At 47.8% G+C, this 15304-nt stretch overlaps 2 protein-coding genes across 7 annotated transcripts in view; one reads left to right on the top strand and one right to left on the bottom strand.

The window, feature by feature from the left end:
* The window catches only part of Dkk3 (dickkopf WNT signaling pathway inhibitor 3), a 41329-nt gene extending 32925 nt beyond the window's left edge, over positions 1-8404 (top strand). For all 3 annotated transcript variants that reach the window (XM_031387895.1, XM_031387894.1, XM_031387893.1), the window contains 4 exons: positions 2834-2926; positions 3963-4107; positions 5042-5198; positions 5965-8404. In XM_031387895.1, the coding sequence (XP_031243755.1) occupies positions 2834-2926; positions 3963-4107; positions 5042-5198; positions 5965-6184 (615 nt within the window). In that variant the 3' untranslated portion in view covers positions 6185-8404. The remainder of the gene's footprint in view (positions 1-2833; positions 2927-3962; positions 4108-5041; positions 5199-5964) is intronic.
* A 5605-nt stretch (positions 8405-14009) lies between these two features.
* Positions 14010-15304, bottom strand: part of Usp47 (ubiquitin specific peptidase 47) — an 86296-nt gene continuing 85001 nt past the window's right edge. For all 4 annotated transcript variants that reach the window (XM_031387891.1, XM_031387889.1, XM_031387888.1 and 1 more), the window contains one exon: positions 14010-14553. In XM_031387891.1, the coding sequence (XP_031243751.1) occupies positions 14379-14553 (175 nt within the window). In that variant the 3' untranslated portion in view covers positions 14010-14378. The remainder of the gene's footprint in view (positions 14554-15304) is intronic.

The raw sequence follows: 15304 nt of genomic DNA, 5'->3' as shown, positions 1-15304 counted from the left end.
TTCAGCCAGGGCTCCTGACTCTGACCTTGATCTTCAATTCTGGCTCTGTTTTGAGCAGCAGTCTGTCTTCAGTTCTAGAATCTAAGCTAGGAAGCCAGTGAGGTCCTCAGCCCTCAGAAATCAAAACACCTAGGCTTCATGTCCATAGACAGGAAGCAGCAGAGCTTTCCAGCATCCTGACCTATGACCTCAGGTCTCAACCATTCTGGTGGCCTGGGCACAGTTGGGTTCCTGGGATGCTGTGGGGTGGGCTTACATGTAGGTACAATGCCTGAGCACAGGAAAGAGACTCTGGAACTCAGAGAGGAACAAAAAAACTGCATTTCTCAGCTGTGTCAGCCCTCGATTCTCCGCTCTACTCAGGTTAGAGGACTCAGCCTCCTCCTCCTCATGTGGGATCTGTCCTTGCTGCAGAGGGAATCTCTGGATCGGACTGTCTTCCTTTTCTTTGTTCCCTCCCACGGTTGAATATGGATTTCTTAAAGGCAGAGAGAGCCACCCTCCTCCCATAGTCATCCTGTCTCTGTGCCTGCTGCTGCTTCTTCCTTCCCAAATGTCACCTCTCCTACTCTGTTCCCTCTCTGTTAGGTTTTGGAAGAAATATCAGAAGTGTCCTGCTGCACCTCCCAAGCTGCCTGTGTACTGGAGGGTGTGTTGGGGAGCCAGGAAGGGCAGCCTCAGTACCCCAGGATCCAGATCCACAGCCAACCTATTTTAAATAGCATCTGTATCGAACGTACACTTCTCCCTTTGTCATTACAGACGATATAACCATGATGACCGCAGTATTCCTGATGCACAGGGTACCAAATCCAAAGATGATTACATAGTAGGATATGTGTGGGTTAGGTGCAAATTCTGTGTCCTTTTATATAAAGCATTTGTGGAGTCTGTATACTTGTGCAGATGTGTGGGGGCAGGCACATGGGAGGAGCATGCTGGATGAAATATACCCCCCCCCCCAGGAATACATGGTCAACTCACACGCTCAGGACCTCTCTTGTCACTATGGGATCCTGGGTCCAGCAGATGCAGGCTCAGCCCCTTGACATGAGATTGTCTGTTTTCTTCCTGGTATACAGCAGATTGTAGCTCTCCTAACATTTCTGGGCACTGAGCTGGGAAAGTTAGGGGAATAAAGGGACTTGCCTACCACACTGGCTGAGACTGTCAGCTCCCTACAGAGCCCAGCCCACTGATGGGTGAGGGGAAGGAACCTGCAGCTTCTGATCTAGATGGACAGGTCTCCGGGGCCATGTGCGGGAGAGTGACATCAGAGTATTTTAGGGGTATCTGCTTGTGGGATCTCCTTTGGTGTTTTGTGGAGAAATTATAGTTGATGATTTTCTGGTCTGAGCCACTGGTGAGTCCAGAGCTTGCTTGGTGTGTGACAGTAGTATGCCTGTGTCAAACAGGCATCCTGACTCAGGCCTCTCCTCTGTCACCTTTCAGAAAGGGCTGGGGGGAGAGGGAGCTGTTTTGTGTGACTCCATCTTTCTTCTTGGCTAGAGAGCCTTGCTTGGTGAGCAGAGCACAATCCCAGCCCCCCATGGTGTACCCTGAGCTTAGGGCTGCAGCTGCTCCGAACCAAACATCTCTTCACACCTCAGACTCAGTGTGACCTGGGTCAAGGACACCAGCTACTTCTCAGTAGTAGTAGTACTTGATAACAGTGATCGAGCCAGGGTCTGATTGCTGGGACCCAGCCTGAGCATGCTCTGGGCCTGAGGCCCCCCAGACACCTTCTATACACACTGGTATAGTTGCCTCAAGTCAGAGAGTGGAGCTGAGGACCAGCCCCAGGCACCAAGGTCCATACCTGACACACCATGCTTTAGCATGTATGGCTCCACACTGGCTCTCAGGATGGAAGATGCCTTTAGATGGGGATGGGGCAGGTCCTGTTCTTCTGAGACCCTTCTAGAATGTTTGCCAGGGTTCCAGGACACCAGGCCTTCAAGAGTCCTCATCTCTGATTATAGTATTTGGGAGCCCTGAGCCCTTCCACTCAAGAGTTGTGGTGGGAAAGAGCCCTTCTACCCTGCTTTAGCCATATCTCTTGTGGGATGTCATGACTTTTCTGTGCCACCATTTATTTACCAGTTGGACCCCAAAGCTGCCTCTTGCTGAGAGGACTCTGTCCCAGAGAAAGGGTGATGAATGGTGTCTTTTCCTAATTTTTGTCTCCTGCTCCCTTTTCCTGGGGCTGAACTTGACCATGATGAGCTTGTCACAGATGGACAGATGATCTTAGCTGAGTGGAGCTGGCCACCATGAGGAATCCCGGGTCTGGGAGGGTGGGGTTCCAACCTTCCTGCTTTTACTTTAAAGCTTGCCTTGCCTCTTGGCTGCTCCTTAGAACCCAGGAGCCTGTGGAGGGCCCTCTTCAGGCAGGCCAGTGCTAAGGGAGGTGGTCTCTAGTATCTTCCTAGGCAGCAGGGGCTGCTGGGCCTGGCCTCCAGCCCTTCCTGTGCAGTCACACAGGGCCTGGATCTCATTAGCACCTTTTATTAAAACCATCTGTTCTATGTATGAACAACTTTGAGTCCCCATCCTCCCTGCCCTGGGTGTGGGGGACACAACACAGATGGCAATTGTGTGGTGGATGTGGGAGGCTCAGAGGTCCTGGGAGTACTGAGAAGTTGCCCCCCATGTGGACTGCAGGGAAGGGATAGGTGAAAAGTACCAGTGAGCTGGCTTCTTGGGTGGCTAGAGCTGGGGGACACATCCGGGCTGGTGCTTCACTCAGGACCGGGGATTCTGTCCTAGGGCAATGCAGATCCACCCCTCTTCGTTTTATTGACAAAGTTGTCCACCCTCTCCACCCTCCCAGGAATGTATCATTGATGAGGACTGTGGGCCCACCAGGTACTGCCAGTTCTCCAGCTTCAAGTACACCTGCCAGCCGTGCCGAGACCAGCAGATGGTAAAGATACCAGGAGATTCCATTGTTGTGCCAGGGAGAGAAGATGAGAAGTCCCAGGGGTTCTCAGCTAGGCTGCTTGCAAGAAGAGCCTTTCAGTGATGGGGAGAAGTCCCAGAGGGACTGATTCCTGGAGTAATCAGGATGTCATTGCAGTAGACCTGCAGCCACCTCACTCCATGATCTCTGGTCACAATTGTGTGGCTCATGGGTCACAAAGAATAGGACGGAGAAGAGAACAGGAGGCCCCGCACTAGTCCCTTCCTTGGGACAGCAGCAGGATCCCTGAGCTTCCAGCCTCATTAATAAATGTGGAGAAGGAGGAGGCAGGAAGAGGCAGGAGCATTCCCCTACTGTGCTGCCCAAGCGATGGAAACTCATCGGGCCATTTGGACAAAGCCATGGGCTCATGAACCCTTGACATTTTTGTCAACAGTAAAAAAAGCACAATAAGCTCAGGAAATAAAGGGTTCTGTGATCTTGCTCAGTCCATCATGGAGAGATAGCAGCTGTTGTCCTCCCAGGCCAACCCAGGGCACAGTCCTGGAGACCCCTTGTTGCTTTCTAATCGCTATACTCTGTGAGGCTCTGGGTTTCTGCTCCCAGCATGCTGTCCCCAGCCTGGGCCTACCTGGCTCTGCCTTGACTGAGCATCCTGTTAGACATCTGCTGCCTCTGCCTGTGGCCTGAGGCACCTTCCCTTCTGACTGGGACTAGTTAAAAAGGTAAAAAGTACAGTTGTGGGATGGAGGTGCCAAAGACACACAGGTGCTGTTTGTAAAGTCTTGGCCTGAGTGGAAGAGAATTAGACATCTACCTTCTCAGGTGCCATTTTCCCAGGGTTTGACCCATCTTGTACCAACAGCCACACTTCCGGGCTGGCTCCTTTGGTTTCTACCTTGGGTCTGCCTCTTCTCTTTGAGATTCGGGGAAGGGGTAAGTTACCTTTGATTGATCTGAGCAGGCTGGAGCACCCTGCCAGGCCATCCAGGCTTCTAGGCTAAGCCTTGGGGCTTGTGTTTGTCTTCTTTCTCTGCAGCTATGCACCCGAGACAGTGAGTGCTGTGGAGACCAGCTGTGTGCCTGGGGTCACTGCACCCAAAAGGCCACCAAAGGTAGCAATGGGACCATTTGTGACAACCAGAGGGATTGCCAGCCTGGCCTGTGTTGTGCTTTCCAAAGAGGTATGTGGGTTTTCCAGGGGCTGTTAGGGAAACCTGCCCCCAGTCTCACAGTCAAGGGGTTTGCTGGGCCTCAGAGCGCTATCTAGCCTAACCACCCTCCACCCCCACACAGCAGGGTCTTCAATGACTTCACCAGCCCCACAGCCTCCTACTGGGGTAGACGGATAAGACAGGCATTGGGTTTGGATTTTCCCAGTTGTTGACTATTCCAGCTAAGTTCTTTTAGGAGGCCTGACATCCAGCCCAGCCTTCTGTCTGGATGTCACAGCTGTACTTTACACAGCCTGGCCGAAGGGGCACTCCTAGGTGGGTGAAGTCCCAGGAGCCCTTCCCCCAACCCTCAAAGGCACCATTGGCCTGGGGTTCTTCTTGTGGACTCTCTTTTCTGTTCCCAGCTTCTGTCCTCAGTGTCTCTCTCCCTGGGCTAGTGCAGGCCCTCTCCTTTGTCAGGAGTATGAAAGCTCTCAGCTGCCTCCTAGCTCTGCTTTCTCAGTCCCACTGTTCCTCCCGGTACCTACCACTTCAATGATTTGCTTGGAGGACAACATTCTAGTGGTTGCTCCTTTAGGCCCCAGCCCTAGCCCCTGACTCCTGGAATCTCCCGTTAGCAAGCCTTGTCCACCCAGATCCACTGTCCTCTTTATTTTTAACTCCGTGGCCCAGCTCTTCCCACTACACTGACCCAAGCCTTTATTGGCACTCTGCCCCTGCTTAAAGGGCCTTGGCTCCATGGTTCATTTCTACAGGGGGTTTGGTGTCTTCAGGCAGACCTCTGTAACTGCTCCAGTTCTCAGGGGTTGGTCCACCCTGAAGGCGCACCGCTATTCTTGTCTGTTCTTGTCTTCAATTCTTACCTTACCTGGGGCTGAGGGAGGAGAGCAAGGCTGCATCCATTTCCCTGCCTATCCTCATGGTGACTCTTGGCTGGCTCCAGGCCTGCTGTTTCCTGTGTGCACACCCCTGCCCATGGAGGGGGAACTCTGCCATGACCCCACTAGCCAGCTGCTGGACCTCATCACCTGGGAACTGGAGCCTGAAGGCGCTTTGGACCGATGCCCCTGTGCCAGTGGCCTCCTCTGCCAGCCACACAGGTGAGGTCCCTTCTGTTAACTGTGCTGGGGGCTGAGAGCAGCCAAAATATCATTCCCAGGGACTCAAGAATAGGTTTGGCTAGGAGGAGGAGATTCAGTGTATCGCAGGTGTGGCTGGAGGTGTCCCTGGGTCACTAGGATAAAGGGGTCCAGGCAGCATCAGATCCATAGGTTGGGGCTCTTAGATGGTGATTGAGGCTTCCCAAGTGGGCTCCCTAGCAGGCTGGTGTGGAGGGAATGAGCCCAGACCACCCCATTGTGGTTGGGGAGGATACTGACAGGCAGGAGGGGAGGATCACCAATGTGGAAGGTACCTGTAGTGTTTGAGGCTGGCAGAGCTGTTCTCTACATCTTTCTGCCGGATCCAGGGTCATAGGGAAGTCAGGCAGAATTCCCTCTCCTTTCCACAGAGGCCCAGGGTCACCATGTGCACATCAGCTGCAGGGTAACAATGTGCCTCCTGCTTGGAATGCAAATGGGCAGAGGGCTTAGGGGACTCTGTGTGACAGTGGCCTGCTCCTAGGCAGACAAAGCAATAGTTAGTCACACAGAAAAGCAGACTTAGGATTTTGTCCCTTATGGACCTCTCCCAGCTGACTCTTCAGGAAGAAGTTGACAGGAAGCACCCTAGCAAAAGTAGTGAGTGATCGAGGCCTAAAGGCCCACAGAGTATGGCTCAAGGCTTCACATGCAGCTGGCGTGCTCCAAAGCCTGCTCTCCAGGATGATGGAGAGAACCCTGACTAAACGTCCACGTTCTTCCCCAGCCACAGCCTGGTGTATATGTGCAAGCCAGCCTTTGTGGGCAGCCGTGACCACAGTGAGGAGAGCCAGCTGCCCAGGGAGGCCCCAGATGAGTATGAAGATGTTGGCTTCATAGGGGAAGTGCGTCAGGAGCTGGAAGACCTGGAGCGGAGCCTGGCCCAGGAGATGGCATTTGAGGGGCCCTCCCCTGTGGAGTCACTAGGAGGAGAGGAGGAGATTTAGACCCAGACCCAGCTGAGTCACTGGTAGATGTGCAATAGAAATGGCTAATTTATTTTCCCAGGAGTGTCCCTAGGTGTGGAATGGCCACAGCTCCTTCCCAGTAGATTTTCCTCTGGCTTGACAAGGTACAGTGCAGTGCGTTTCTTCCTGCTGCCCCATTTCTCTGACTTGGGAAAGACAGGCATGGCGTGTAAGGGCACCAGTGAGCTGTCCCACATTGCTCATAGTCATGCTGCCTTGTTCTTCATGGACTGAAGATTTGTTTGAAGGGAGAGGATGGGAAGGGGTGGAGTCTGCCCATGATGGGTTTGGGGATACAAGGAGGAGGGTGCCTGCCTTGCAAACGTGGACTTGGCAAAATATAGCCATTGCTTTTGTCCTGCGCCCCTCCCATGGGCTGAGACAGTGGCTACCCCGGAGCGATGCTGCTCTTGTGGCCTCTCACACATTCATCCCTGTGTTTCAGCTCCTACCTCACTGTCAGCACAGCCCGTCATAGCCACACTCCCTCCTTCTCACCATAGCCTGGGAGGGGAGCAGAATGGGTTTCTCTCCAAACTCCATGTTCTCTCTCAACCCCACACCAGCCTCGGTGCCATCAATAGTCCTTCCAAATGGAGGGGAGTGAAATCCTTTGGTTTCTATCTTTTCCTCCTCCAAGGCACTAAGTCAGGCTGGTTTGCTTGTCACTAAGGTTAGTAGCAGTGTGGCGGACATTGTCCTCCACCGTCTGCTTCAATACCCCTGATAGCCAGTGTTTGGAGTGCAGTTTATGTAAATTAATTTGCAGGAAATATACTTGGGTATATTGTAGGGCCAAGATTGTGAATGGAATTTGCAAAGTCGCTTAGCAACAATGGAAAGCCTTTTCTCAATCACAAGAGAAATCAAAACCAAGCCAGGCTGTGTAAAGTACAGCTGTGACATCCAGACAGAAGGCTGGGCTGGATGTCAGGCCTCAGACGACGGTTTCAGGTGCCAGGAACTATTTCCATTCTGTATTTATCCAGAGTTATTAAAAGTTAAAGTTGCACACAGTTGTATAAGCATGCTTTTTTCCTGAGTTTTAAATTATGTATACATAAACATGTTGCCCTCAAAGATCATGTATAAATCACTACTCTTTAGTAATTCTTGGACTTTTCTCTTTGATTTTCTATAAATATAAATTCCCTTCATGCAAAAAAGTATAAAATAAAATAAAACAATTTCTAGTATAAAGAGACAAAAAAAATTCCATAGAAGCAGATTTTCCAGGCATCTGCAGTTCACCTCTTTTAGAACTGGAATATGTTGGAACTCTTATCCTTGTCTGGATGGGAATTAGTTTTAACAGAGAAAATACTTTACCCTCTCCTGAAAGAACAAATGGAATCTATGAGTCCTCTTCTGGAGGCTCTTTCTAATCCAATGCAGTTCTGGGACTGTGCTGGCTACATTGTGACTGTAACAAAACTTATAATGAACTTATATCTTTTTTTAAAAGGGTTAATTGGGTTCACCATTTCAGGTTTCAGTCATGATCCTATGGTGTGGAAACCATGAAGAGGCAGCACGACATGGCAGGGGCCTGTGGTAGAGTCAAGCTGCTCCCTTTCTGGCTGAAAGAGGAGAGAGGGCAGTGTGCAGTCTTGTCCAGGGCACATCCTCCCCCACCCCCACCCCCTGGGATCTGGGCACTCTCACAAGGACCCACCCCTTAAAGGTGGAAAGCGCTGCAGCTTTGGTTTTAGTTACTCTTCTGGGTGCCATGATCAAACACTTAACAAGAAGCAGCTTGAGGGATGAGGGTTTCTTTTGGCTCCTGGTTTAAGCAGGGAGTCCCTCATGGCAGGGAGGTATGGGGTCAGAGTGTGGGGCTGCTTCCCTCAGTATGGAGGAACAGGAAGCAAAGAAAGTGCAATGTAGAACCCAGCATTCTCCCTCTTTCCCTTTTTATTTATTCTGGGACCTCAACCCTTGGAGTGGTGCCAGGCACACTAAGGTGAATTTCCTTTCCTCAGAACCCTCTGGAAACTCTTGGCCTCATAGACATGTGCAGAGAGAGGTGTGTCACCTAAATAGTTCAAATCCATTCGGTTCCAAGACATGGAAGCGCTATGTACTAACTCTTCCACGTAGCACCAAGTACCTCCTAAAAGTTTTCAAATCTCATATGAAGATATCACAGTAAAGAGATGTAAACACTTAGAAAAACAATAAATGTAATTGATGAAGTCACCTGTGTCCATGGTGTGGGTCCATTTTTCACTAATCCTGTGCTGATTAGGATTTGCTGTATTTTATCTGCTATGCTGAAATCCTCTGGCTTTACAGATAAATGTTAAGATTCAGAATAACTGAATAACATATTTAAAAAATACTCTCAGGTTGATAAAGAAGATTATTGTAGCCTCCCAATATTGGCATGGGGATCAAACCTTTAACAAGTAGGTCTTTGGGCAAGGTTTTTTGTTTTTTGTTTTTTTTTTTTAATCCAGCTTGCAACAGAATTGTGACACATTAAGCTCTTTAAGGACTAGATTAATGAGGTCACTGTATATTTAGATCAGCAGGGCAGTGGGCTGTGATTCATTATGTCTCTGAATTCTACTAGATACTAACAGATGAAGAGATGTGGCTTCAAAAAGATGGATTGAGGTAGCAGTCAGATGAGGTAGCATCTAGGGGACATGTAGGGGTGTCAAAACTTACCAGGACCACTCTATCTCATGGATCACCTGGCAGCTGAATGCCAAGAGCTTCCTCAGAGTCCGCCGGGTTGTGATGTGCCCCGAGGGTTCCCAGATGAGAGTCCCATCTCTGAAGTCATTACAGTAGAAAGCAGGACACAACTAGACCAAGCAGTGACTGACACAGTCAACCAAGTGTTAGAGGAGCGCCAGCAGGGTACTTAGCTTGGAGGGCTGGCATGGAAATGGGCTGAAAGATGCGTGCTTACCAGGAAGTCAGAAGGGGGACATGGAGGGGAAATGGATAGGATTCTCAAAGGAAGCTTAAGGAAATGTTTACATAAGGCTGAAAATTGTTTTGAAAACAAAAGCAAAACCAAACCCAAAAACACAAAACAAATAATAAACAACCCTGTTGGGTACCCATCTTGTATCGGGCCCTGTTTTTTTTTTTTTGTTTTTTTTTAAAAGATTTATCCATTTATTTCATGTATCAGACACACCAGAAGAGGGCATCGGATCTCATTTACAGATGGTTGTGAGCCACCATGTGGTTGCTGGGAATTGAACTCAGGACCTCTAGAAGAGCAGTCAGTGCTCTTAACCATTGAGCCATCTCTCCAGCCCAAAGTTTAGTTTTTTTTTTTTTTTTTCCCCGAGACAGGGTTTCTCTGTGTAGCCCTGGCTGTCCTGGACTCACTCTGTAGACCAGGCTGGCCTCGAACTCAGAAATCCTCCTGCCTCTGCCTCCCAAGTGCTGGGATTAAAGGCATGCACCACCACCACCCGGCCGGGCCCTGTTTTAAGAGCCAGAGTGAGTCATGGATGAGGGGAAACCAGAGTCCCCTTCCTAGAGCTAACTACCAAAATCTAAGGACCCCAGGAGAGGCCTGAGTGCTCAGCTGAGCTTAGGCCTCACCATTGTTAATGGACCATGGGAAGAGCTGGAGACTGTGGCTCTGAACTCCATGCCTGTTCTTTTCTCAGATCAGGTTCCTGTCAGGGAAGTGGCAGGAACTGAAGGTTTGGCTCCTTAGTAGTGATCCCAGCAAAAGGACCAGGATGCCAAGGATGGATTTCCCCTTTTCCCTAACAAGGAAAATGGAAGAATTCCCACCTTCCCATCTTCCAGGACAGGCACTTACGATGTGGCATTTGGCTTCACAGCCCCTGGGGAAGCTGGGAACTGCCAAGCTGTCCTCCTCTGGGCCTTCAGAAAACACTCACTTCTTAGCTTCTGTTAGTCTTTAAGCTGGCAGGCATCCCTTGATTCACAGTCCACATGTGACTTTTCTTATTTCTATGGCTGTTAGTACCTGGCAAGAGCAACTTAGGGAGGGAAGGTTTAGAATTTGAAGGAATTGTCCATGATGTTCGTAGGCATTACTGCAGGAGTGGAGTTGACTGGTCACATGACTTTACTATCAGGAAGCAGAGTCACTGGGAAATGGTGCAAATCACAGGCCCACCTCCAGTGACCCACTTCTGCCAGCAAAGCTCCACTTGCCTGATGTTCTACAACCTTCTAAGACAGTGCTGCAAGCTGAGGACCAAGTGCTCAAAAACAAATGGGTGGTGGTTGTTTGTGTGAGAACTGTCCCCCGTAGTCTTAGACATTTGAACACTTGGTCCCTAGTTGGGGATTACGTTTGGGGAGGTTTTGGCAATGCAGCCTTGTAAGAAGTATGTAGTTGTGCTCAGGCATTGAGGTTATATAGTTTTATCTAGTGTCACTCTGTCTGCTGCACATCTTCCTGCCTTGCTGGTATGTCACACTGCCAACATGGGCTCTGAAACTGTAAGCCAAAATAAACTCTTAAGCTGCCTTTGGTCCTGGTGTTTTATACAGTAATAGAAGGGCTGGGCAGTGGTGGTGCATGCCTTTAATCCCAGCACTTGGGAGTCAGGGGGCAGGTGGATTTCTGAGTTTGAGGCCAGCCTGGTCTACAGAGTGTATGCTGAGGAAGCATACTATTTTGAATTTAATTTAAGATCATACTGTTGTAATAGTTTAAAGCAATACAACTTACAGCTGGCACTGAGAGCAGTTTTCCTAGTGGGGTCATTCAACAGGGCAGTCTAGGTACTAGGGAAAACCACCATTTCTTGTATTTCCACAAACTGGCACAAGGAGGCCATCTGAGCCGTGTGAGATCTTTCAATATTGAAAGTGTGCTTACAGTATGGGGAAGTTGGCAGTACTCAAAAGCAGAAAGGGGTGCAGTAATTTTGGGGGTGGGACACACCAGTCAATTCCCAGTTCCAACCTGTCCTGATCAGCTTCTCTGGGGTGGTTAGCAGTGGTGGTGGCAAGGGCAATGCACCTGTCAGCTCTCCTTTGCCTTCCTACCTTGGCCAGGAGGATCCCTAAATCATTCTCTAGATGATTCTAGGGCATTCTCTAAATGATCACAGAGAGTAAATAAAGAGTTTGTCTAATGGTTTTGGTAGCTTCCAAAAGCCAACTCATGAAAAACACAGATCTAGGAATGACAACTCATTCTACATTGGCTGTTCTGAAGGAGCATCTTCAAGCTCCATGTACACTCAGGTGAGGTGTCTAAGAGCCTTTTTTTGAGCTACAAACTGGACACAGGCCACCTATTAGCTTCCTAGAAAATGGCAGGCATACCATTTAGTATTTGATTCCAGGATCATGGCATTTTAAAAGGACTATTGGTGACCAAAATACTGTTTTGTTTGTTTACTTGTTTGTTCTTTTTTGAGACAGGGGTTCTCTGTGTAGCCCTGGTTGTCCTGGAACTCACTCTGTAGACTAGGATGGCCTTGAACTCAGAAATCCATCTGCCTCTGCTTCTCAAGTGCTGGGATTAAAGGCCACGGCTTGGCTTGTTTTTTTTTTTTTTTTATAATAATCCATACAGAACTGTTTGGATGGAATAAGGATCCACATTACTGGACAAACTATAAGTCACAGGTTCACGAATTGTGAGGTCTTTGTGGCTGAGCAGAGGTGGAAATGAGAGGGAGAATGACAATACCCAACTACCAAGGAAATCCTAGAACAACCCAACAGGAGGAATCTTACTGCATTCTGGAGTATGGATTTACTATACTGCTGTGATGCTGGACTCCCAAGTGGCTCAGACCATCAGGCTACCTACTTCCAACCATGGGTGTGCCACTATATGCCACAGCAAGGCTGGCAACCAGTGGCTCTTCTGTTTACTCTCTAGCCAGGGCCTGGGATCATCCATCTTCCTAATTGTATCACACTTTTCATTACAAGGCATTAACACTCTTGTGTAGGCTCCTTCACATTGTCACAATTACTATCCCTTACATATATTCCCTTGGTTTGAAAAGTGGACCTTCAGCAAGCAAGCCTATGTAGGCCCGTTAAATAGGACACAGCTGTGAAATCAGGGCTGTGGATCCTTGACTAGAATACCCTTCACCTTAGCCAGGGCCTCAGACATACGGCCACATGGTTCTAAAGTCTGTACCTGACTGACACAAATTCATCTCACCTGTATAAAAGCCCTTCAAAACTATGATCCCTAGAGAAAGACCGTAAGTCAACACGTGTGGCCTGCTGCAGGCTCAGGAGACAGGCTACCACAGGCTTCAGACTCCACTAATTCTCGGAAGCTTGAGGGGCTGAAGTGCAGTAGCCTCCTACTTCTGACGTCGCTGTGAAAAGGCCCTTGCTTCTTGCTTTCACTCACTGCCATGCACTGAGAAGTGAGCTTTTAAATTTTCCTCTTCTATGAAGCACTTTCTCTATTCTTTATATGTGCAACATGCCTGCAATGACTCACACAGCAGCAACAGACCCAGAACAGAAGGCACAAGAAGGGAAAAATGGGAAACATTCTGCCAGTCACAGAGGGAGGGACACTATCCTAGACTAGAGCCAAGGCAACCAAGTGCACTCTGCTGGCAAGCTGGCTGCTTCTGCTTGCCAGGAAGCCAGTCCTGGGGATCAGATCGACGCCCAGGTCCCAAGTAAGAAGACCTGGACAAGATCCAAGAGACTTTTAAGACATACTCAAACCAAAGAGTCAACATTTGCTAATATTCTCATTACATATTTCTTAAGAGAAAAAAAAAAAGGTAAAAATGTGATTTTGAAATAGGAAATTAAATACATCTTTTGATCTGAGAATTTCACTATAAATATACTTCATTACAGAATAAGATACTTATTCCATACAGGTAACAAAGCGCTGTTTTTAAAGACGACAAAGCCATTCTGTACCCAGATCCGCTATTGCCCCAAGGTTAATGACTAAGATAACACAGCAACATGAACAAATGTTTTATTGGCATGTTCATTGTTGTAAACAGCATCTTGCATGAAAAAGTTTTACCAAAACCTTTTATTGACTTTTATAAATTAGATAGTATTTCAAAGTTTATGTAGAATTGTATTCTTTGAAATTGTACTTAGCAGAGCAGAAGAAGCCTGCTGACTCTAGCACACTCTGCAATGAATCATGTGGCACCAAGTCTACACCAAGGCCCCCGAGAAACTTTATTCCAATATGATGGGCAGATGGTTCCCAAAGTTAAACTACAGAACTACAAATCGACTCTTAAAAATTAAAACGGGACTTTACAAGCATTCTAGAAGACTCAAACTTGAAGCAATTTTTTGAAAATAAATGTACAGAGAAAAGATCTTGAAGCTACTGAACAGAGAACCCTCATTAACGAGCAAATACATCCTATGGAGTCTTAACGAGGAGTACACAGACAAACTGCTAAGCTTTAGTGTACACAAATGTTCATGACGAATGAGAAGCAAAGAACCTTGGCAGACAGCGGAGCTGCAACTGGGAGAACTCAACAGGACCGCTGTATTTACATGCTGAGTGGAGGAGGGAGACATTCTCTACATCTATAGCTTACAGACAGTTGGTTCTAATCACAAACCTGTAGCAGCTGAGCACACCTACTGGGCGTGGCCCAAGGAAACAGATGTTGGGCTGTCTCTCTAAGGTTCTTAATACTTTGCAAAAAGTCAAACAAAATAACACACTTTCCTAACTTCTCTGAGGGCTATGCTGGTTCTAAGAACTCCTTCGGCTCCTCTTTGCTGCTTTTCAAAAGTCAACACAGTTGCATTTGCTTCAGAACTGTCAATGAGGTAATGTGTGTATCAATGAAATAAACAGAAGATTCATTCATTCATGGCCTTTGCACAGCTTTTATTATTAAGCTATGAGCATCCTGTTTGAGGCTAGTTTTACTAGCGGCTATGTGCACATTTGTCCGCAATCAATAAATCTACTTGTCCCCCTCCCTTCATAGTAGCAGGCTTTACTTGTTTCTCTTTGCACATCCTTGGCTTTACAGTACATCTGACCATAGTGCACAACATGATTCCAAGTCAAGACAGTAGCCCACTGGGCACTGAGCTTCTGATTGGTGAAGGGCGGTCCAATCAGTGCTGGTGTCATGGGGTTACCCAAACCATGTCCGGCCAAAATGGCACTACCCAGCAGTAGTAAACCATCTACTTAAATGAGCCCTCAGGGGAAAGGCTACACTGGCAGTCAGTCTTGAGCCACATCTTTATTTGGCGCCCCATCCAGGTAGATCTTGAGTGCTTTCTCTTTTCGAGGGGAGTATGTCACACGATGTCCCGTCTTCTGCAGTCGGCTGCTTTCCTTTTTCATCAATTCATTTCTTTGCTCATCTGTCAATTCCATTACTTCTTCTGTTTTATCCCTTTATGTAAAACACAAATGCGTTAGTCCAGTTGGCCACTTACCCTGTTCACTTACATCTCAATACTATGGTGCTCTTCCTCTTGCTCTGACACACTAGGATGCACTAGGTTGTTAGTGGGAATCACATGTGCACAGAACTCATTTCTTAAAATGGCACAGAATCAACTCATGTGAGTTAAAAGTATACAATCAGCATCACTGACATCTACTTACAAGAGACAAGAGCTCCAGGAAATAGCCTGGATTCACAGCAAAGACAGCACTGTTATCATTTTACAGATAAGAACCAGGAAAACAACAAAGCTAGATCTGACCTCCAGGTTCCAAAGACTATTTTTATTTGTATGTGTGCTTTCCAACATAGTAGCTAGAGAGCATCTAAGGTAGGTCTTGTCTACAGGGAGCCTTGCTGGGAGTGTGATAAGCTACAAGTGAAGGAATGGAAGCTACCCCATAATCATGTCAGTGGCATGCTATAGAAACATTTTGTATGCACTGGATTAAAAGAATTTCATTGGTTTCTTTTGTTATGTGTGTTATGTGTTATCGTGAATGGGTACATGTGTGTCATGGCATGTATGTAGAGGTCGGAGGACAACTTGGGGGAGTTGTTTTTCTCCTTCCAGCATGCGAGTTCTAGGGTAGCAAGTGCCTTTACTGCTAGGTCATCTTATCTTTCTTCCCTCACTTCTTATTATCTTTTTTGTTTTTAGGGGATAGTTTAAGATAGGGCCTCATAAGGTTAGCGC

Source organism: Mastomys coucha, unplaced genomic scaffold (genome assembly GCF_008632895.1).
Source record: "Mastomys coucha isolate ucsf_1 unplaced genomic scaffold, UCSF_Mcou_1 pScaffold21, whole genome shotgun sequence".
Taxonomy (NCBI): Eukaryota; Metazoa; Chordata; class Mammalia; order Rodentia; family Muridae; genus Mastomys; species Mastomys coucha.
The sequence above is the reverse complement of the archived record's forward strand: the minus strand, read 5'-3'. Positions and strand labels throughout refer to the sequence as shown.